Source organism: Capricornis sumatraensis, chromosome 13 (genome assembly GCF_032405125.1).
Source record: "Capricornis sumatraensis isolate serow.1 chromosome 13, serow.2, whole genome shotgun sequence".
Lineage (NCBI taxonomy): Eukaryota > Metazoa > Chordata > Mammalia > Artiodactyla > Bovidae > Capricornis > Capricornis sumatraensis.
In genome coordinates, this window is record NC_091081.1 from 19,578,527 (window position 1) to 19,602,629 (window position 24,103).

Genomic DNA, 24,103 nt, shown 5'->3' on the forward strand with positions numbered 1-24,103 from the left:
ATAGCCCTCAGGAGATCAGTGCTCCCCAGTCAGAATTTCTGTGCATGAGCTACAGTGGAATCATGTCTAGTCTTAGTCCCTGGAATTGTAGTCCAAGTCTTAATGAGGTCTTAGGCTAGAAACTTGAAAGATTGGCACTATGCGAACCTTTGCGGGAAGGAAGCATTTGTAATAAGTGAAGCTGAAATTGCTGAGTCTGGAAATCAATTAGCTTTGGGAATTCGTTTAAATGAAACAATCATCATGAACTTTCTAATTATTTTTTCCTAATTTGTGCTAAAATCCAAAAGGAATAATATTGGATTATCTGCTGTTCTGAATTAAATATCCTCGTGTGCCCCTTCATTTGCAAACATAAGTAAAGCTTTACAATGATATATAGAACATGGGAAATTTTTTTTCTTCCAAAACTTGTTAACTCTATAGCCCCAAGGAATAAGCTGTATTTTGGACAGTGAACTTGAAAGAGTTTGTTTACTAATCAGCTAATCAGAAATTATTCAGGCAAGAATCCTCAAGAAATTTCTTTATTGGCCCATTTCCCATTTTATAAAGAAGAGCAGGCAGCAAGGAAGAGTAACTTTAAAGTCTGTAACAGGACTTTATGACCGTTTAATGTTTTGCTTGTATATTCATCTGGCAGTTTTTTAGAATTGTTCACGTCTATAAATTCTTTGTTACATTTGATGATATTAAAAAAACAGGTGTATTTGTTAATGTTCTAAATTGTATCTGGGAAGTAACTATAACATATAACTTCAGGTACCTGGATTTAAGATTAATTTGAGGGGGTATACCATCAATCCTGAACAATCCTCCAGCTACTTGATTCATTATAAGCTCTGGCAAAAGAGTTCGCATCTCTTTTGAGTTGAATCTCACAGGATTCAAACGTGAGTGGAATAGCATCATTACTACTGTACTTCCTTTCTTTGGTGCTGTTAACTATTCCCAAGAGAAAGAAGGGAAACACATAACGCCCATTGCTTATCAGAGTTATAAGTTCAGTAAATAATTATACCTTCTTGCTTTTGAGTGCGGTCGAATGAGGAAGTATATTACAGCTGCTAATAAACCACATTCAAATTACAGTCTCTAAAGCAACAACAGTAATCCACATTTTCAAAAGAATCATAGCAGCTCAGTTTTTTAAAAGACATGTTTCTAATTGCAGTTGCCAAAATCAGTTATTTTCTGATGTGATGTTTTATTTTCAAAGAATTATTACCTTTGTAGAATTGTAATGCTTTAAATTAAAAGTTGAGATGCATGTATTAAATAATACTATACTTTAAAATAGCAGAACTGAAGATTGGAGGAAACAGAAATAAATGAAATTAGGATGATACCAAAGTTTGAAGTTCTATTCTAGGATTCTTTGAACCAAACACTTAGCAGCTCTTCACATCATGTTAATTGCCTTTCTGTATGTATTTCCATATGCTGAGTCATCATTTTGGTTTAATATGCAGTCACTATAACAAGATTGGCAGTATTTAAGTATTCTTTCCTTTCATGCTTGCCTTATGGAATTTATAGTTTCTGAGCACAAACTGTTATTTTATCTTTAAAACACTTTTCTAAAATATTAGTGCTTGTAAAATAAAAATAAGGAAGATGATTTCCTTTAAGATACTGTGACAACAGAACTAAAGGTAAAGATATTTAAAATCCCTTACGCTCTCAAATGAAATTCATTTTGACCTTATTTAATATAAAGATGTAATGATGCCTTATCTGATTTCTTGAAACCCTTTCAGGACTTACATTTAAGAGCCAGTGTAACCATTGATCTTATAATTTTACTGAAATATATTAATTTTGTAGGTTGAAAGAATGGCAACCAAAACTATACTTTCATATAAGCATAATACATGCATTTGGAGCCCAGCTTCCTTTCTGTTCATATGACGCATCCTTTGCTAGTGCTTTTAATGTTTTGCTTCCTGTATAATTAGTGATACAGTACTGTTTTCCTTCTGATATGAATGAGTGCAAAGACAGAGAAAGAGAGAACGTATATATATGTGTGTGTATATATATATAAAACCCTTTTAAAAATCTTTATTTTTTCACATATTGAAAAATTTTCAGTGTGTATCTGATATTCTCTTGATTAACCACATTAATAGCAGAGAGCAAATACCAGCATACAAAAGTAAGTTGAATTTTATTTAGAACCTGCACTGCTTCTTTTGCATCTGAGTGCCCTCCCACACCCTCTGATACCCTGAATTTGAACTAGTCCCTGAAGATCTGGAAACGTGCCATCCTCTTCCTTCTCTAGCATGGAGTCATTGTTCCCCCTTGCTTGGTTTTGTAGCTTTGTTTTTTATAGATTCTCTGGAACATGGAAATTTGTAGTTTTGCTAAATAGGCTTATTGACTTTGGTCAGTGATGGAACGGTTAGAATAAAAAAATAATATGTCATGACAGCAAGTTAATGACCAATTACTCTATGCATTTGCCATATGTTAATAAAATTTGAAAGTAGCTGTTCATCCTATTTGGATGACTGGCCATTCCTTTTACCTAAGCCAACCATGAAAATAAAAACTGACTCTCAGTCCCAGAAGTTAGTAAGTGTAAGGCACTTTCTAAAATAAATATTTTCAGATCTCTGTCTTTTATTTCTTTTTATTAGGCTTACTATAAATTTGTGTTTTAGAAACAAAACACAAATTTTTCTTAAAAAGAAACAGGGAGTAAGAGGAAGGCATGCCATGTCAGATACCAGTTTGTCATCATTCTTTTCCTTTTCCTGAGTGTCCTTAGAAGCCCTGCAGCAGAACCAGCGACAGAACAGAAGGGTTTACCCAGGGTTGTGAATGCCTCAGATGAAAAACAAAGCAGGTGGGAAACCTAGGGTCCAGCAGGAGCAGTGTGTCAGTGGACCCAACTTGGAAAGAGAGGAAAGGGACAAATCCACAAGCCTCCAGGTGTTGTTTTTGATCAGCTGCTGAGTTGTGTCTGACTCTTTGGGACCCTGTGGACTGCAGCACACCAGGCTTCCCTGTCCCTCACTATATCCTGGAGTTTGCTGAAAGCCATGTCCATTGAGTCGGTGATGCCATCCAACCATCTCATCCTCTGTCACCCCCTTCTCCTCCTACCCTCAGTCTTTCCCAGCATCAGGGTTTTTTCCAGTGAGTCGGCTCTTTGCATCTGGTGGCCAAAGTATTGGAGCTTCAGCTTCAGCATCAGTCCTTCCAATGAGTCTTCAGGACTGATTTCCTTTAGGATTGACTGGTTTGATCTCCTTGCAGTCCAAGAGACTCTCAAGAGTCTTCTCCAGCACCACAGTTTGAAAGCATCAGTTCTTCAGTACTCAGCCTTCCTTATGGTCTAACTCTTAACATTCATACATGATTACTGGAAAAACCACAGCTTTGACTAGACAGACCTTTGCCAGGGAAGGGATTTCTTTGCTTTTTAATATGCTTGTCATAGCTTTCCTTCCAAGGAGTAACTGTCTTTTAATTTCATACTTGTAGTCACTGTCCACAGTGATTTTGGGGCCCAAGAAAATAAAATCTGTCACTGCTTCCACTTTCCCCATCTATTTGTCATGAGGTGGTGGGACCAGATGCCATGATCTTAGTTTTTTGAATGTTGAGTTTGAAGCCAGCTTTTTCACTGTCCTCTTTCATCCTCATCAAGAGGCTCTCTAGCCTCCAAGATTTGGCTTCAACTTAACCTTGTAGCCTTCTCTCCTTCCCGCCTTCCCCTCCCCCCACTTACCAGTCTCTGGAGCTACCTCCAGTTCCTGGCTAGCCCTTCCGTTATGAGTCTCTCACTGTCTGGATTCTCTGTCCATTCTTCCCTCACTATTTCTTACTTACCCTTCAAGAATCAACTCAAGACTCTTCTTGAAGAAGCCATCTTGATCACTACCATGCTGAATTGCATGTCCTGGCTCTAGGCGCTCAGAACACTTCACACATTTAACTTAGTTTTTATCGTAAGTGATTAGAATTATTTATGCTTGGGTCTTTCTCTCCCATTATACTAGAAGGCAGTTAAGAGTGATTTGTTCACTATAAAAATCCTTTGAACCCAATGTCCTACTGTAGTCCCTGGCAAAGAGTTCAGTTCAGTTCAGTCGCTCAGTCATATCCGACTCTTTGCGACCCCATGAACTGCAGCACACCAGGCCTCCCTGTCCATCACCAACTCCTGGAGTTCACCCAAACCCACTGAGTCAGTGATGCCATCCAACCATCTCATCCTCTGTCACCCCTTCTCCTCCTGCCTTTAATCTTTCCCAGCATCAGGGTCTTTTCAAATGAGTCAGCTCTTCGCATCAGGTGGCCAAAGTATTAGAGTTTCAGCCTCAGCATCAGTCCTTCCAATGAATATTCAGGACTGATTTCCTTTAGGATGGACTGGTTGGATCTCGTTGCAGTCCAAGGGACTCGCAAGAGTCTTCTCCAACACCACAGTTCCAAAGCATCGATTCTTCGGCGCTCAGCTTTCTTTATAGTCCAACTCTCACATCCATACATGATCATAGGAAAAACCATAGCCTTGTCTAAACGGACCTTTGTTGACAAAGTAATGTCTCTGCTTTTCAATATTCTGTCTAGGTTGGTCATAACTTTCCTTCCAAGGAGTAAGCGCCTTTTAATTTCATGGCTGCAGTCACCATCTGCAGTGATTTTGGAGCCCAGAAAAATAAAGTCAGCCACTGTTTCCCCATCTATTTCCCATGAAGTGATGGGACCAGATGCCATGATCTTCATTTTCTGAATGTTGAGCTTTAAGCCAACTTTTTCACTCTCCTCTTTCACCATCATCAAGAGGCTTTTAGTTCTTCTTCACTTTCTGCCATAAGGGTGGTGTCATCTGCATATTAGGCATACAATAAATGTGAACCTGAATGAAAACCAAAATATGGATTTTCAGCTTCTGCAAGGGAATTTATCGGTCAGGAGAATCATTAGCGTTATTCTTTATTTGAATTGTCACCTGTGTTTGACATTTTAAATAGCCTTCCCAAAATAAACTATACCCAAGGGTATGGCCATGTCTCAAGAGTCGCTTATGCGTTTCTGTGTCAGTGTACGTTTGGGACTAACTCTTTCTAAAAAGCATCTCCCTAAGATAAGCCACAAGGCAATCATTTTTTAAGTGTATCCGTTTGACCTCTTTCAGATTTGAATTACATAATTTTGTTGAAATTTTTGAGCATAAATTAACTAGATCATGGAATAATACATGAGTGCCTTAGAGAACAGGTAATACTGTATGAAGGGAAACATAAGAAAGGGCATCAAGTAAATGGGGAGGAAGTTTGAAGGGAGTTGGAATGAGTGTTGGATCTTATATCCAAGAATAATGTTTTTGTATAGAAAATGTTATATGTAAAATCTATAAAACCCCTGGACTTTTATTAAATAAAATGTTGAAAGTCTTTTATGTGGGTTCTGGAACATGGTGGGGGTATTTTGATCTGATTTTGTTTTATATTCTAATTGGAATAGGTGTGTATCTCTATCTGGCACCTATACCTTCTAAAATATTTGTTCATCAACAGCAAGCGCATAACAACTTCTTTCTGACTTACATCAAAAGTAATTTTCCATCTGGAGATAAGGGTCAAAGCTTGAAACCAGTAGCCAAGGAAAACAGCAGTGAATATTTTAAAATATATAAAGTGATCTGTTAGCTGAAATGTCGTTATTCAAAAACTGTGTCTTTAGCTTCTACTACTTAGAGCTGCAAAAACATGGAATTAGTCTGACCCATAACTCTTCACTCTCTTCTCTTCTGTAGTGGGATTGGAAGGAACTGGCCCTGGGCCTCAGGAGGAAGCAGTATTTTGGCAGAATTTGGAACTCTGCACTTGGAGTTTATGCACTTGAGCTACTTATCAGGAAACCCCATCTTTGCTGATAAGGTGAGATTCTCCAGTCGACCCTGCATTGCAAAAGAGTACTTATAGGAAAATATCCTCTCTGGGGAGATTTAGGCATATGGAATGTGGAAAAGAACAACCAAGTCTAATGGAGCCCTCCGTAAATTTTTGTTACATGCAGCATTGCTTGTAACCAAACTATAAAGCACTATTTCATGGCACTATTCTAACAGTGCAAGAGGGCCTGAGTTACATGTCTGATTCTCTGCACCTCCAGTAAGTAACTTTACCTCTCTGAATTTTTTCCCTTTTCTCAAAAACAGTGTTTTGTGGACTATGTGAACCACACATGTGGAAGAATTTTTTAAGCTCAGTTTTACAAATGCAAGGTAGCAGTTGAATTGATTTTTAATTTTCAAGAAACACACCCACCACACCACCACTCTGCCCTTATCTAGCTTTCACCCCGCTTTGTCGGCTCGCCTTTACAGCAGCGTCCCTTGGGCGCATTGTCTGTGTCTGTTGTCTTCTCTGCCTGACTCCCACTCCCTGGAGCGCTTTCCCGCCAGGCTTTTCTCCCAGCCACACTGTTGCCACATTCCAGGGACCTTTGTCGTCTCTCTCCGTCTTCCTCGCCCTCTCAGCGTTGATGCGCTGGGTCACTTCCTTCTCCAGGAGGCTTTCTCTGGCCCTGGATGCAGACACGCAGTACTCCCCTAGGTTGCTTGCTTCTCACTCTCTTCTGTTGGATCCTCCTTATCACCCCACCCTCTAAACACTGAAAAAGCCCAGAACTCAAAGTGGGGGCTCTTCTTTTTACTTTCACTCTCTCCATCATTCTCCCCAGTCTCATGACTTGACGTATTATCTGTATGTTGACTGTCTCCACGTTTGTAAATCCAGTCCCAACCTGGCGCCTGAACTCCAAGCTCTACAGCCAAGTACCTGTTCAACATCTGCACTGTGAGGTCGCTCAGACAAGTCCCACTTAAAACGCCTCACACCTGCTTCTACTCTAGTCTTTACTGTCTGGGAAAAGACACCTCAGTTTACCCAAGGGCCCAGACCAAGACTCTTGAAGTTATCATGGTTCTTCTCTTTCTATAAACCTCAGGTCCAAACCATCAAGAAATCTTTTGTATCCCATCCCCTGTGCATTACCCTGGCTCAGGGACCCATCATCTCTCACCTGGACTGTGCAGTAGCTGTCTGACTACCACTTCCTCTCATACCCTCAGTCACACTGATCCTGTAAAAATACAAGTTTTCAATGGCTTTGCATCTTCCTCAGATTAAGATATGATTTGAGAGGCCTGCACAGTGTGGGTCCTGGCTTGCTTTGCTTCCTCACCTTCAGCCTCGGTGGTCTTGCCAAGCCCACTCTCTTCTCAGGGCTTTTGTGTACTTGCTCCTGCATTGCTCTGCACTGCTCCCTCTTTTATTCCTTTAAATTTGTGCTTAAACACTCTCCCAGTACCCTCCCCAGAGCACCCTAACCGAATGCAGCCTCACCACCTCCTATCACTCTGTCCCATTACCCTTTTGTATTTTTTATAGATTTTATTACCACTTGACGTATTTATTTGTTTCTTAGCTGTCTCACTCCACTGGATGCAAACTCCAAAACAGTAATGACTTTGTTTATCCAGTGTATCCACTGATTCATTCTACTTCTTTATATGGTATCTCGCATATGGTAATCAGTGTGACTATATTCACTTACTGTAATTATTTGTAAGCTGGTGACAACTATCTTTGTTCTAATACTGCATCATTTAAATCAACTTTTATTCTAACATGGAAAAAAGGTAATCAAGAAAGAGAAGAATGGCACCAAACTTTTTTCTTTAGATTTTTCATAGTAACATTTCATTTTCTATTGTAGGTAATGAATATTCGAACAGTACTGAACAACCTGGAAAAACCAGAAGGCCTTTACCCTAACTATCTGAATCCCAATAGTGGACAGTGGGCTCAATGTAAGTCAAGAGTTAAGCCTTGTTTTAGCTCTTTATAGTACCCAGCACTGTTCTAGTAACAGAGAGAAGGAACACCAAAATAGCCCAAATCTTGTTGGAGAATCCTTAGAAAAGAGGAAAGTTCCCTTCATAAATAAGCTTCTGTCATAGGGCAGACTATAACTGTTACCAGGGGAGCTATGTTGTTTTATTTTTCATGCATAACTGTGAGCCTGATTATCTGTAAGCGCATTTAAAGGTGTTAATCAGAAAGGCAGATCTGGTCAGGGTAGTGTGGGGATGATAGCCTCTAACAAACTGATTATGCAGATAAGAAAATTGTTCCTTTGTGCTAATGACTAGCAGGATTTTCCCAGAGTAGTTAGAGCATTCTATTTCATAACATTTTCTCTTTCTGCTTGGCTGCAGGATGAAAGTGGACCCTGAATCTTTAAGGGCTGAGAAATTGAAGGAGCAAACAGGGTACTTTTGTTTAGTCAGTGTTAAGGCGGCAGATAAAGGCTTCTCGCCAGGAGAGCTACCTTTTACCATAGGAGAAAGTATTGTGCTGGAAGCCCTCACTTAAGATCCTCAGGGACTTTGACCAAGGCTCTAAAGACTCAGAGTAGCTGAAAGAAATGCTCTCAGGCTGATTGGGGAAAACAGTGGTAGATTAAGCAACACCTGAGAGCAAATGAAGAACCCTAAATGAGATGCCTGGCAGTGACAAGGATGTTAGCAACACCTTGAGATTTTACTCAAGAGTTTTTTCTTTATATTTAAATAGGGTATTAGATGAGTATGCTTCACTGTTACTTCAGAAGTATTTTTCTTAAAGAATAATTTAGTAGGAAAAAATGCGCTAAAATCTGTGTCTGCGTTAGTATTGTCTGTGGAAGGCTTGGCATTGACATGATAAGTCCACAGTCAAGGTTGCCACTTAACCTAAGCATGGTCTGCTAGGTCATTAGATGTTCTTTGGACCTCTCAGGGGATCTCCACAATCAAAGCTATTTTTATAATAACACTTTTCACCATGTTGACATTTGCAGTTATGTTGCAAAAGCAGTAGTGGGTAAAACTGCTAAACCCATGGTGAGAATCATGCCAGAGACAGCAGATACTAACAGGCAAACCTCAGAAACATTGCAGGCTCCATTTCAGGCCATGGCAGTAAATCAAATAGCACAATAAAGCAAGTGACACAAATTTTTTAATTTCCCAGTACATATAAAAGTCATGTTTATACTGCAGTCCATTAAGCATACAGTAGTACAATATTATATCTAAAAAGCAATATACATTCCTTAATGTAAAAACGCTTTATTGCTAAAAAGTGCTAGCCATTTTCTGAGTCTTTAGCAAGTCACAGTAGCATCAAAGATCACTGATCACAGTTGACCATAAAAAATATAATAGTAGTGAAAGACTTAGAAATATTGGAAAATTACCAAACTATGATCCAGAGACAGGAAGTGAGCAAGCGGTGTTGGAATAATGATGCCGGACTTGCTGAATGCAGGGTTTTCACAAATTTCCAACTTCTAACAAACTCAGGCAATAAAATGAAGGGCAGTAACTTGAGATTTGCCTGTGGTTATGTCCTTCACTACAGATAACCACAACAAATAAAAAGATGCCACTTTCGCTCATGAATGCTGTTAATGAAGCAAAACATTTACTGATTCTAGTAAATCACAGTCACTGAGTAGATCACATCCTTGTAATATTCTGTATGATTAAATGAAAAAGACACAAAACGCTTCTGCTGCATGATGAAAAACCTCATAGAAAAGCACTTGTGTTGTGATTTGAGTTGCAAGCTGAACTGGCTGCCATGCTGTTTCATGAGTCATCATTTTTACTTGAAGGAAGTGCTGAAGACAAACTGATTATTCAGACTTGGGTAATTGGTAAATGTCACAAAAATGAGCATGTTTCTTCAAGGAAAATGAAGAGTGTCTCTACCAAAGATAAAACTTGAGCTTATAATTAGAATTTTGAAATTTTTTCCACATGCCACCATAAGCTTAATGCCTTTCACCAACACTAAAAGATTCTTCTGCTAAGATTGGTGATGATATAACAAATATGGTTTTTTTTGATGCTATATAATCAAATGTATCATCATCTGGAAGCTGTGCATAATTCAGGGAACCAGTATGTCCCAAATGACCGTGCATGATGTTGCAAAATCATGTGTGAGAAAAAGTGCATTCAAAGTGCAAGATGGCCCAGTGCATTTTAATGTAATAGTGCAAAAATTCATTGATGTGATTTCTAACTCCACATTGTAACTGTTAAAAACTTTAACCACTTGTCAGTTTTGTTGTAATACCAAAAAAATTATCTGCAGTTATCTGAAAAGACTATCAAAATACTCTTTGCTTTCCCACTATGTAAGTGTGTGAGGCTGCATTTTCTTCATATGTTTCAGCCAGAACAACACATAGCAACAGATTGAATGTACAGCAGATATGGAAATCCAATTGTCTTCTAGTACAGCAAACATTAAAGAGATTTGCAAAAATGTTAAACGGTGTCTGTCTTCCCACTAAGTTTTTTGTTTTTTTTGTTTTGGTAAAATGTAGCATATTCTTCTGAAAAGCCTATATATTAACATAATGAGTATATTATTACTTTACTAAGATATTTTCCGTTCTGTTTTAATTTCCAATACAGTAAATATTGATATGCATGCATGCTAAGTTGCTTCAGTCATGTCCAACTCTACTGTGTGGACTGTAGCCTGCCACGCTCTTCTCTCCATGGGATTCTGCAGGCAAGAATACTGGAGTGGGTTGCCCTCCAGGGGATCTTCCCAACCCAGGGATCGAACCTATGCCTTTTGTGTCTCCTGCATTGGCAGGTGGATTCTTTACCACTAGCACCACCTGGGAAGCCCAAATATTGATAGATATTACATAAACGGATTCTTCAGCATGCGTATTCATTTTTAAGAATGTTAAAGCATACTGAGGTTAAAAATGTTAAGGCCACCATAATATTTGGGAAAAATAGAACTTGAGTAACTTTCTCAATTCAAGATAACTAGATATGATTCTCTGAAAGGAAAAGTATTTTTAAAGTTATCCTCATGAAAGATTTCAAAATTTAAAGAAAAGTCTCTGTGAGTTGCTCTCTCCTTCCTGTGTTATAGGATTTAGAGATCACTATGAAGAAGGACAAAAAGAGTCAGTTGTTCTGGAACATCTCAGTTTCACCTTCTGGGTCACCAGTGTACTATGTATTTGTCCATGCTTCCTGGTACAAAGGGCCCTTTGTAACTGAATTGCTTATGGGCCAGTTTCCTGATGGAAAAACAAATAGAGTTCATGCGTCTCCTGCCTCTCTTCCCACATCCCCATCCGATGTTCCAGCCACGAGGAAGATGCACTTTTTTTTTATTCATTAATCAAGTTCTGCTTGGCCATATCTGGGTCTTGGCTTCTGTGCCTTTTCCCTCCAGCCCTTTTCCTGTTTTTCTAACTCTACCAAGAGCCAACTCAATCACCCTTTCTTCGTGGCCTTCTTCAAGACACTGTTTGGAAATTGTTCACCCACTCCTCCTCTGCTTGCCCCTATCTTCCTCCCCCATCCCAACACTTTCGGTACTTTCCCATCACAGTCCTTTTCCTAATGGCTCATATACATATCCATCTTCCTAGGGATCCAGAACTGTTGAGGACAGTGACTTCGTCATATTTGTTGACCCAGCACGTAGTGTCTTACAGCTAGTAGAAGTTTACTTGAATTTTGTGAATACTCATGCAGTATGTATCCAATCTAACTCCTGCCTCTCCTGTTAGTAATGGCTCTGTTTTTCCTCTCTGAACCATTTGGCTCCTGCTCCTCAACTGTGGTTGAGAGGCAGCATCTAGTCCTGATCATTAATAATATGTCATGACTGTTGAGGCCAAAGATGGTTTCCATGTCTATAAACAGAACAACTGTCACCCTTCTTCAATTAATAGAGACAACATTGTGTGTGTTTAGTAACACCATATTATATATACATATAGTAACACAGTATTATATATATGTATAAAATGTGGTGTAATGAGCATCGTTGGGGGATTGCTTTGAAGAGAGAAGTTCACATTCAGATGAAGTCTATAAAACTAAAGGGTTAAGATATTGAGTATATAATCCTTTTTGTCTTGATTCTTTTGATTTTTTTTTTTCTCTTTTAAAGTAGCAGACATCCTTTTCTGGGACCTATTCCTATTGAAAAGAATAAATTACCCCTTTTATAGAAGAGCATAATATTTGAGTGGCTGTCATACACATTATGTTTAGAGCATTTGGGAATAAGAATACCATATATGTTCCTTCTAGTAGACAGTCCTTTCCTGCTGATAAAATGAGGCATGTTCTATCTTACAGCCACTAAGATGTTTACACAGGACTTCGTTGCCAACACAAATAGTCATCCAGACATGGTCGGGGGGAGCTTAGTGAGTGAAATACTAAATTATTAAAAAAGAATTTTTCTTGTTTCTCTTCCATATTCCTTTATGTTCCTTTATTTTGATTCTTTCCAAATATAAAAACTTTATAGGTGAAAAAAATAGAAAACTAACTGGCATTAAAGCAAATATATAAACCCGTTTCCTTTAAAAAAAAAAAAATCACTAAATGTCCAAGCTTGCCTCTTCCTCCATTATAGAATCATAACCCAAGGGGGAAGAAAATGAAGCTGCTTCTGGCTGTTCGTTTTCAACTCTCATTGCTTTAACTCTAAAGGACATGTCTGAATCATGGCCATCATTTCCTATTACTTCATTTAGTCCCTGTTATTTTGAAAGTAACTGAACAGAGATTTGCTTTACCATGCCTCACTTGCATTTGTCTCCTGTGATCGTGTTTATAACAACAGGCTTCTTATTGATGAGATAGTACTTAGTCCGTTTAGTTTGTAAATGTCAGAGGTTTCTGTGGCTGTCTATTTAGGAAGCTGTAAAGGTCATGTCAAACTGCTATTTTAAGAATCAGCCTTAGAATTATAAAAATACTAATCTTACAGTAAAACAAACTGTAATTCTGGGCTTTCTGCAAAAGAAAATCACACATTAAAAATAAATCCCTTCTAGGTGTCATAGATGTAGTCCTTCATAAAATTAACTTAAAAGAATTTGGCTTTGTTTGTCAGTTATTTACTGAGTACCTACTATGTGCAAGATACTCCTTAGGGGTTGACATGGACTGGAAAACATAACAGGTCTAGTCCCTGCCTTCCTGAACCATAATCTCATGGAGAAGACACACACACAATAAATGTCCCCATTTCATGAAAGTGCAGATGTGGCAAACGTGTGCTGTGAGAAAGTGCATGGAGAGCCTGGTGGGCAGTCTGATACATGAACTGTGAGTAAGCGTTACCAAAGGAAGGGGAGAGGAGTCAGGGGGCACACTTCAGGCAGAGAGAACAATACCTTGAGAGACCCTGAGGTGGGAAGGAGTCTGATTGTTTTGAAAACCCTAGAGAAGGGCAGTATATCTAGAGGGCAGAGAGCAGGATTGATGACATAGCGAAGGCTGAGACCGTGCAGGGCCTCCCTGGTCTCCAGACACCCAGGATTTGAGTCTTCAACATTAAAGGCGTCAGGAAAGGGATGATTCAGTTCACATGTTACAAGGGTTGCTCTGGCATTAATGTGGAGGATAGATCGGCGTGGCGCTGGCACGGGAACTTTGTGTGGTGGTGGAAATGTTCTGCATCTCCCTTCCAGTGCTGTGACCAAGGCCTCATGTAGCTCTTGAGCACGAGTATGGCTGAGGAACTGATTTTTTAATTAGTTGAAATAGCAAAATGCTGTCACCGTGCAGGAGACAAGATAATTTGCCATTGCAGACTCAGGCATAGTGGTAGCTCAGACCAAAATTGTATTAGTGAAGACAGGAAGGAGTGGATGGACTTGAGAGATACATCGGGGGTGAAATTAGTAGAGTTCAGTAACTCAGTGAATATGGGAGTGAGGGAGAGAAGTAAAGAATGGCCATCTGATGTCTGACTTATGCTGACCTGGCAGTATGAAGGTGCCACTTAGTGAGATAGGGATCAAGGCTAAGATAAGGTTGAGGAGGGAAAGATAATATGTTCATTCTTATGACCTCTTCAGTTTTAGGTCCCAGTGTCCAAGTTTCATTGTTGGGTGGGACTCAGGAGAAAATTGTTTGGATAGTGGTATAAAAATCAGTTTACTTTTTTGTAACTAATTCAACAAATAAAGATTTTTTTTAATAGATACATAAAATTAGTTTTAAGGTTTGAAACTTCAAATGCGAATTTCCCAAATAAGACCATCTTATTAATGCTCAAATTGTCTGTGAACTCTAGGAATGATCTTTCAAAGAGAGTGTGTCTCTGTTTTTATAGGCAAATATGCTTGGAAAATGTATGTATTCAAGTAGTAGGCAAGAGAATACGTACGGTTGGTGTATATGTTGGAGAGCAAGTGATTACAAATTTGAGACCCTATGGGGGCTGGAGAGTCACCTGGCACCTACCAGTGTTAAAATCTCATTTAGCTCCTCTAAGCTTCTTATCTCACTTTTAAAGAGGATTACCTACCTGCAAGTTACAAGATTGTTTGCAACATACATAGTGGATCTAGCATAATAAATGACCGTGGAGGGGGATTGTAGGAATGAAGTGCATTCCATCCTTCCTGTCTGTGGAGTATAGCTTCCAGGACTCCACAATACCAAAATTTACGGGTGCTCATCCCCTTATATAAAATGGCATAGTATATGCAAGTAACCTATGCGTATCCTCCAGATACTTTAAATCATCTCTAGAGTACGTTTACTACCTGTGTGCATGTGCGTGCTTCGTTGCTCAGTCATGTCGGCCTCTTTGCGATCCCATGGACTCTAGCCCACGAGGCACCTCTCTCCACAAGAGTTTTCCAGCCGGAATACTGGAGTGGTTTGTCATTTCCTCCTGCAGGAGATCATCCCAACCCAGGGATCAAATCCATGTCTCCTGCGCTGGCAGGAAGATTTTTTACCACTGCGCTACCTTTAATACGTAACACAATGTAAATGCCATGTAAATACAGTATAAATGCTATTAAAATAATATTTGGCTGTGCGTGGCAAGTTCAAGTTTTGCTCTTTGGAACTTCCTCGAATGTTTTTTCCACATATTCAATCCACAGTTGATTGGATCTACTTACAGGGAGCCCACAGATACAGAGGAGTGACTGTGTTAGGAAGAAAAACTTCTGCCCTGTCTTCTTTGTTACTGGCCTCCCCTGAAGAATTTTGAGCCTTCAGATTGATAATACTACAAAAGCTATCAAATAATAATAATTAGAAGAAACTGAGGAGTTTCTGGTTATATTTCAGGCCAGGGGTTTTTTTTGGGTTTTTTTTGTAAGATATGATACTCATAGCTTTGACATGGTTTATTATCTTACTGAGAAATAAAGCAATTAAAATTTTTGTATATATATAGTGAAACATTTTAATTTAGTTTTTTTCTAATGAACCATAATTTTAGAATTAGGGTTGATTATTTTTTATCTGCATATTTATAAAACTATACTGGTTATTATTTAAAGTATATCACATTAATTAACAGCACATCTGCTCATTTCAGAATATCTTTCTGCAAATAGGAGATTTGTTGGAATTTAAATGTAACATTGACTTGCTGTTGACTTGGGGTTTTGCATCCTACTTACTGATGTGATTTTACTGCATTATCTGAATTAAAGTCTGAATCAGTCTAAAATTCATTTCCTTCTCTTTGCAGATCATGTATCAGTTGGAGGACTTGGAGACAGTTTTTATGAATATTTGCTAAAGGCATGGTTAATGTCTGACAAGACAGATCTCCAGGCTAAGAAAATGTATTTTGATGCTATTAAGGTAAACACAAATTTAAATCATTATTGGCACTCAGCTAACTTATAACTTGCATATTAATCAAGCTTTAATGAAAAAATTAAATACTACATGAGTGGGTTACAAAATATTTTCAGTTAGGTAGAATTCAATATGTGCTAGTATAATTATAACAATAATAATCATACTTGATATTGTTTAGTTCTAATAGGGCAGTTAGAAGTTTTTTCATGGTTCAAACCTCAGTTAAGATTCACACATCTGAAAACGAGGTATTTTTCTTAAACATGTGTGAGTTCCCTGTTAAAATCACAGTTGAAATTATTGTAAATCCTGAATTTATATTCTAAAAATTAAGTAAGTTAAAATTACCCACGATTACAGACAGTTCTAATGGCTACTTCCATTTAATTATGGACAGTACTTTGAAATAAAAACCTGAACTATCCAAACTAATCTGTAAGGGACGATTATTAATAGTTTTCAAAGGTCCTTGTGATAGAAGAGGAATAAGGGGGAACAAATATTTGTTGATTTACTGTGTAATAAGTAGTGTGTTAGGTAAATATATAATATGTTTGTTTCCTTAAATAGTTTTTTGTTTTTATTTTCTATTGGAGTATAGCTGATTAACAATGTTGTGTTAGTTTAGTTTTTTTTTAAGTGAAATGTAGTTGATGTATGATGTTATATTAGTCTCAAATGTAGTATATAGTGATTCGACATTTGTGTATGTTATGAAATTATCACCCACAGTGAGTCTAGTATCCATCTGTCCCCATACAAAGTTATTGCAGTATTATCAACCATATTCTCTTCGTATCCTCATCAGCATTTGCTGTTTGTTGTCTTTTTGATGATTGCCGTTCTGACAGGTGTGAGGTGATAGCTCACTGTGGTTTTACCTTGCATTTCCCTGATAATTAGTGATGTTGAGCATCTTTTCATGTGATTGTTGGCCATCTCTCTGTATTCTCTCTTCTTTGGAAAAATGTCTATTCAGGCTTTCTGTCCATTTTAATTGGGTTGTTTGTTGAGTTGTATGAGTTCCTTGTGGATTTTGTTTAATCCTTTATCAGATGCATTTTCGAATATCTTCGCCCATTTAGTAGGTTTTCTATTGTGTGCCCATTTCTTCTGTTGTTGTTGCTAGTTCCCTTCACTGTGCAAAAGCTCTTTAGTTTGATGTAGTCTCCCTTGTTTGCTTTTATTTTCCTTCCCTAAGGTGACAGATCAAAAACCGATATATGGAATTCTCCAGGCAAGAATACTGGAGTGGATAGCCGTTCCCTTCTCAGGGGATATTCCCCGCCCACAGACTGAACCCAGGCAAATTCTTTCTTGCATCACAGGCAAATTCTTTACCATTTGCGCCACCAAGGAAGTCATATAAATATATATATGGTTCTAGGACCAGTGTCAAAGAATGCACTGCCAATATTTTCTTCTAGGAGCTCTATAGTTTCAGATTGTACTCTGAAGTCTTTAATCCACTTGAATTTATGTCTATATATGGTGTGAAAAAGTGGTCCAGTTTGAGTCTCTTGCATGTAGCTTTCCAGTCTTCCCATCACCACTTTTTAATTGGAATATAATTGTTTTACTGTGTTGTGTCAGTTTCTGCTGTACAATGAAGTGAATGAGCCATATGCGTACATATATCCCCTCTCTAGATTTAATATTACGTTGGTTCCCTCCAAGGTCAATAGTGAGCTTTACTACACAGAGCAGATACAGCTCTTTAATATATCAGATGTTGGAACCAGACACCTTAGTTAGAACCGTGGCCTTCATTTCGCACAGCCTTTAAGACACATGGTAAACATTAAAAGCAGACTAGGATATGGTCCATATGCCCTCTTCCAGATTTATTTTTTCTTCATTCCTGTGAGGTTTCAGGTTTTAACTCAGGGAGTTCTCCATACAGTATGGTCTCCATTATATCATTTTTAATTACTGTCTTGGCAGACATTTTAATTATTCTAATCTTAAAATTGCCCCCTTAGATCTTGATGTTCCAGGAAAGACAACTTTCAAATACTTTTCCCTTGGTTTCTAGAACTATACCCACCCAGCTTTTAACATATTGTATTTAGACAAACCATTGACAGGAAAATCCATTAAGAACAAATGAAGTCAAAGTGTTTCCTCTTTCTCTTAATAGTAAAAACACTTTCAATCCATATTGTGTTTTTCAACTTAGAAAGCAAAGTTAGAACAATTGCACTTTTGATTTGAAGAAGTAGTCGTGTCTTACATATTAAAGTTTCCTTGTGCTGGTTATATCCGGCTGCTTGCATGCATGCTAAGTGGCTTCAGTCGTGTCTGACTCTTTGCCACTATGGACTGTAGCCCGCCAGGCTCCTCTGGCCATGGGATTCTCCAGGCAAGAATGCTGGAGTGGCTTGCCATGCCCTCCTCCAGGGGATCTTCCCGATCCAGGGATCGAACCCGTGTCTCACACCTCCTGCATTGGCAAGCGAGTTCTTTAGCACTGTCACCACCTGGTTATACTGCAAAAGATCTTTGTGGTGAAGTAGAGAATCCCTTGCAATGTTGTTCTGGAGAGTTAATTTACTGGACGTGTAGTCCATCAGCTTTAGCTTCTAGTGCCTTTTGAAAATCATTTAATCCCAGAGTGGCGTGGTTTGTTTTTTTTTTTTTTTTTTTGATTGTGTTAATAACAGATACTTTTGAGTTTTTACCTGGCTGTTATGTGGCCTCGTCTGGAAGTCATACTAAGAATCCATGGTGGTAGGTTCTCATGCAGCCAGAAAGTCCTTTGGAGTGATCTGGACAGGTGATGGATTAGGCATTTAGGATTCTAGAGGCACATCCAGCTAATTTTTTTCAAATATAGGATGAAATCACAAAATATACACTTTTTTTCCCCTAATCAATTCTCTATAGGCTTGACACAACATATCTTAAAACCACTGAAGACTAATTTTTCCTCCTTTATATTTATTTACATTTTCCCATTGCCACACAAACATTGTTTCAAAAGTCTTAGAACTTCACTGTAGTTTGTTTTGAGAGATAGTGACTTGGTCAGAATCATGCCAAAAATAATACAGTACTTTATTCAGGATCCATAACAGGGTAATAATGTTTCTCTAATGCATGCTCAAAGCTATTACTCTTGCCATGTAGAAAGAATAATTTCTTGGGTGATGAACAAGTATCTGCTTGAAGGACTTTATTGCAATTTGTGCTATGAGAAGTGTAAATAACTAAGATGTTCAGTTGCATTAAATAAGAATGAAATATTAATGTAATAACTAGACCATCAATAAAATTAGCTTAGCCACAGTTAATGAGCACAGTAGCGTGTTCATTTATTTCCTGCCATCTTGGTTTCATTTGTTTATTTCCAATAAAGGTAAAAGAGGTTTTACCTACCTATGCATTCATTTTCATTCATTCTTCTCTATCACAATTTTGTCTGTATCTACTACAGGCATACCTCAGAGATATTGTGGGTTCAGTTCCAGACCACTGCAATAAAGCAAGTAACATAGTAAAGCAACTCACATGAAATTTTTGGTTGTCCCATGCATATAAAGTTATATTTACACTACACTCTAGGCTATTAAGTGTACAATAACAGTATGTATAAAGCAAACAATGTATATACTCTGGTTAAAAATATTAACCATCATCTGAGTCTTCAGTGAGTCATAATAGTAACATTAAAGATCACGGATACAAATCACCATAATGAATATAATAATATTGAAGAAGTTTGAAGTGTTGCAGATTATCAAAATGTGACCCAGAGACATGAAAAGAGCAAATGCTGTTGGAAAAACAGTGCAGATAGACTTTCTTAACACAGGGTCACAGCAAAATTTCAGTTTGTGGAAAATACAGTATCTGCAAAGTGTAATAAAGCAAAGCACAATAAAAAAAGGTATGCTTGTATTCTGTGCTTCCTAAAATCTCTATTTTGATGATACTATAACAGTTACAGACACAGTCATAGCCCTTCTTCTTCCAAGAAGTATTAATAATTGAGGGTGTGGGGGGTATTTCCTATTTAAGTAATAAAAATAGTCGTGCCAAGCCCTTATACCACAACTTTGGGTTTTTCTAATAAGGCTTATTTTGTTTATATACTCAGAAGAATATCAACAGTTCTGGGGCAGAAATAACCAAAGATGTTTAGTCATTTTTGTAAAATCATTTCTCCCAAATTTAAAGACCTCTTTTCTTTAAAAAAAAAAAAAAACTTATTCATCATATATTAATATCCTTTTTAATAGAATTATTAAGGAGGAATTTAATTCATGTGTTACCACAGTGGTGATGTGATGATAATAAATGGTTTTTATCAACTGCTAATCACTGTACTGACTGCTTCATAAACAAAATGTTGCTATTTTCTCAATGGATACTACTATTCCTATTTCATGGATAAGGATACTGAGATTTAAAGATGCAGTAAGCAAATTACCCACAAAGTTTACAGATAGTAAATGTCAGTGTTGGAATTTGAAGCCAAGCAATTGGGGCTTCCCAGACCAAGCCGTGGTAAAGATCTACCTGCCAGTGCAGGAGATGCAAGAGACACTGGTTTGATACCTGGGTCAGGAAGATCCCGTGGAGTAGGAAATGACAACCCACTATAGTATTCTTGCCTGGAAAATTCCATGAATAGAAGAGCCTGGCGTGCTACAGTCCATGGCGTTGCAAAGAGTCAGACACGACTGAGCAACGAAGCGCATACATACCCAAGATCTGACTGCCTGAAGAACAGCTCCTTTTTCTCCACTCTGTTTTGCCACCCTTTCAAGCCTAAGGGAGGGAAAGGAAGAGTAACAGCACTGGCCTGGGGTTTATACACAAATATGCTCTGTTCATTATTCAGAGCTGAGCCTGTGCTTTGTGTTATTTTTGAAAATGGAAATGCATTAAAGCAGCTCTCAACACTATACCAGTGGCCTGTCTTTGAAAAAGAGACAGCTTTTCTGGTCTGAGGACTACAAGTGTTTGATCATGGAACCAAGAAAAACCTATGGGGCTGGCCCAACAGCATTAATTCCAACGAACCAAACTAACAAAGCGTAGATTAGAGGAGATATACAAGAGCAATAAATGAAATCTCAAGTTGAATTGTATTTATGGAACAAAATTCAAATTGTGAGTGATGTTTTATTCTTTTATATATATATACTGTTGTGGTGAGAGTGAATGTGTTAGTTGCTCAGTCGTGTCCAACTGTTTGTGACCCCATGGACGGTAACCCACCAGGCTCCAGTGTCCATGGGATTTTCCAGGCAAGAATACTGGAGTAGGTTGCCATTCCCTTCTCCAGGGGACATTCCCGACCCAGGGCTCGATCCCTGGTCTCCTGCTTTGCAGACTCTGTACCATCTGAGCCACAATGTGTTTTAAGTATAAATCTGAGAAAAGATTACAAAATGTTGAAAATAAGTATTATTTTCAGGCTATTGAGACTCACTTGATCCGGAAGTCCCGTAATGGACTGACTTACATCGCAGAGTGGAAAGGGGGCCTCCTGGAACACAAGATGGGCCACCTGACCTGCTTTGCTGGAGGCATGTTTGCACTCGGGGCCGACGACGCTCCTGAAGGAATGACCCAACACTACCTTCAACTTGGGGCTGAAATTGCCCGGACCTGTCACGAATCTTACAATCGCACCTGTGAGTCCCTGTTACTCTTCATATATAATCTTTGTGCTTTTTATTTCATTCAGTAAGTAGCTTTGTCCATTTGTTGCCATCAAAAGAACATCTACTGTGCCTGATGAATATTTGATGATTATGATTAATATCTTAAAGGAATTTACATTTTTAATTTAAGAGGCATTGCTTTTCTACATAAAGATATTTACCTTTAGTTTACCAATAAACAAAAATCCAGGCCATAAAAGGTCAAGTGTAACTTATTGACCCTGCTTTACGTAAATAACATTGGGCGAGAGTCCCTGTCCTAATACAGAAGAAATTTGGTATGTTATAAACCATTATTAATCTTCCCAGAATCTCCATGAAATATACAATGAATCTACATGTGTGCTAAGTTCCTTCATTTGTATCTGACTCTGCAACCCTATGGGCTGTAACCCACCAGGCTCCCCTGTCCGTGAGATTCTCCAGGCAAGAATACTGGAGGGGGTTGCCATTTTCTCCTCCAGGGAACCTTTCAGACTCAGGGATCAAACCCACGTCTCTTCGGTCTCCCACATTGGCAGGCAGCTTCTTTACCACTAGCACCACCTGGGAAGCCCCATGTGATGAGTCTAGCTGCCTTCTTATGAAAGTTTGATGCACAAATACTATGTAACCTTCATGCCATAATGACTTAGAATTCTCAAACACTAATTTTTTAGCTCACTAATAAGGTGATGATTTGCACTGACCCAGTGAGTACTCAGTAAATGGTGGTAAAATGAAAGAAAATAAAGGATTATTACCACTTTCTTAAATGTACTCTTTTCAGTAGATAAATTTAAAATGTATATTGACTATTGCTTATTATACAATGTGTATAGCTATTCCTTAAAAGGGCATTTTGGCACCCCTCTTGAATGTTTTAAAGTATCTTTTAATTTCATTTAAGTTATAGACACTAAGCATTGTCAGAGACAATAACCCTTGTCCCCCACTGCATGTCTTTCAGTTGTGAAACTGGGACCAGAAGCTTTCAGATTCGATGGTGGTGTTGAAGCCATTGCTACGAGGCAAAATGAGAAATACTACATCTTACGGCCAGAAGTTGTTGAGACTTACATGTACATGTGGCGACTGACTCATGATCCAAAGTACAGGAAATGGGCCTGGGAAGCTGTGGAGGTGACGTTTTAGTTTGCTTATGTTTCTTGTGGGAATACATGTGTGGAAAAAATACTCAGTGATCCCTGTCAATCTAGTCTATTAACTCTCCTATGATGCTTAAAGCTTTGACCAGCCATCTTTCCATTCAAGACTGTTTTCAGTTAAGTCATCCCCCATCCCTGCCTTCAGCTCTGTTTTTTGTATATAAATATACCTCCTCTGGTATTGAAGAATCTAGAAAGACCTATTATAAAATTAAGTTCTCACGTTTATAAAAACATTGACCAGTTAATCCCACGAAGGGCATCTGGCAACTTGGGAATAGTCACCCTTACCTGTTGTGTGTTTCAAGAGACCACTGTGTGATGTTTCTTTTAGTCTTTGAGCATCATAATGGTAATATATGCTTTTAATTAGAGCAAATGAGGTACTTACATATAACTTTTAGACAGTACCTATAGAAGAACTACTTTGTACACGAATATTCCAACACGGGTCTCAGAAAGCTGTAAGCTTTCTATCTGTCCAGTGTGTTATTTGGATTATCTTGGCATTTCATGGATCTCTTCCTGCTGCATATGATGTATCATCTTCCTAAACGAATCTGTTAACACTTTGTGTGCTGAATGCCAGAGGAGGTGCACTTTAGGATATGCATCAAACAATGTCTAATTTTAAGAGCTATTATTTCAAAAGGAGTGGGAGGAAATTCAGGGGATAAGAACAGGCAAACACTTTAATTATCAATACATTCTCTTACTGTGTAGCACTCTTTGTTAGAAAGTTAGCTGTCTTTTAAAACCATTAGGAATAAGTTCTCTTAGGAAATCTAAAATGAGCATTGCCTTTGTGTAAAATTTGACTAATATCTTAGGACGCTGTTGATGAATCTTGCTTATTACTCTTTTCATTTGGTATGTATCTTATCACCAGTTGTCAGTTATTTTAAGTAATAGCAATTCTTTATGCCTTTTTTTTTTGCAAAATTTTCTAATTATGGTTAGTCAGTTGTAATTCCAGTTTCTTTATGTTTTTTCCTCTGAATAAAAAGTATATTAAAATTGAGATTCAGCTAAGCTTTGGTAATTGGGAATTATTTTAGTCTTCAATAGGCCAGCAAGGAAATTAAGGTTAACACTCCCTTGCAAGTATCAGTTTAAATTAAAAATTTCAGTAATAACATTTCATCAAATATGAAACACCATAATTGATAAGAAACCATTATTTTATATACTGTTAAGAAAATACAACAATACCAATTAAATTATGACATGCCAATTTTGGAGATGTTAAAGTGAAAAAAAAAATTGTATGACGGTAGTTTGTCGCGTGGGCAGAAAGCTTTGATTTGCTTGGTTCTTGGGGAGGGGGTTGTCTGCAGGGTATGAAGGTTGGTTTGATGTGTTGGGGTTTTTATCTGTTTACTCCTTTTACTGTAGCATATGATGTCAGATTGTTTGCTGTGTCGCAACACAGGAATTCCCCTGTTTTTGCCTGTGGTAACTTCTGTTAGAACTTGAAATGTAGTGGAGGGTGGTAGTGCTGGGGCCTCTTGCCTTCTGTGAAAAACCACGAAAATCATAGACTCAGAAGGTACGGCAGCACCTTTTGTTCCTCTTCTGCTGTGTCC

The 24,103-nt window shown here is 38.1% G+C and overlaps 1 protein-coding gene across 1 annotated transcript in view; it reads left to right on the forward strand.

The window, feature by feature from the left end:
* The window catches only part of MAN1A1 (mannosidase alpha class 1A member 1), a 171,288-nt gene that overhangs the window by 140,080 nt on the left and 7,105 nt on the right, over window positions 1-24,103 (forward strand). The window contains exons 6-10 of the mRNA XM_068984879.1: window positions 5,777-5,900; window positions 7,744-7,837; window positions 15,579-15,694; window positions 21,120-21,339; window positions 22,319-22,491. Coding sequence (XP_068840980.1) covers window positions 5,777-5,900; window positions 7,744-7,837; window positions 15,579-15,694; window positions 21,120-21,339; window positions 22,319-22,491 — 727 coding nt within the window. The remainder of the gene's footprint in view (window positions 1-5,776; window positions 5,901-7,743; window positions 7,838-15,578; window positions 15,695-21,119; window positions 21,340-22,318; window positions 22,492-24,103) is intronic.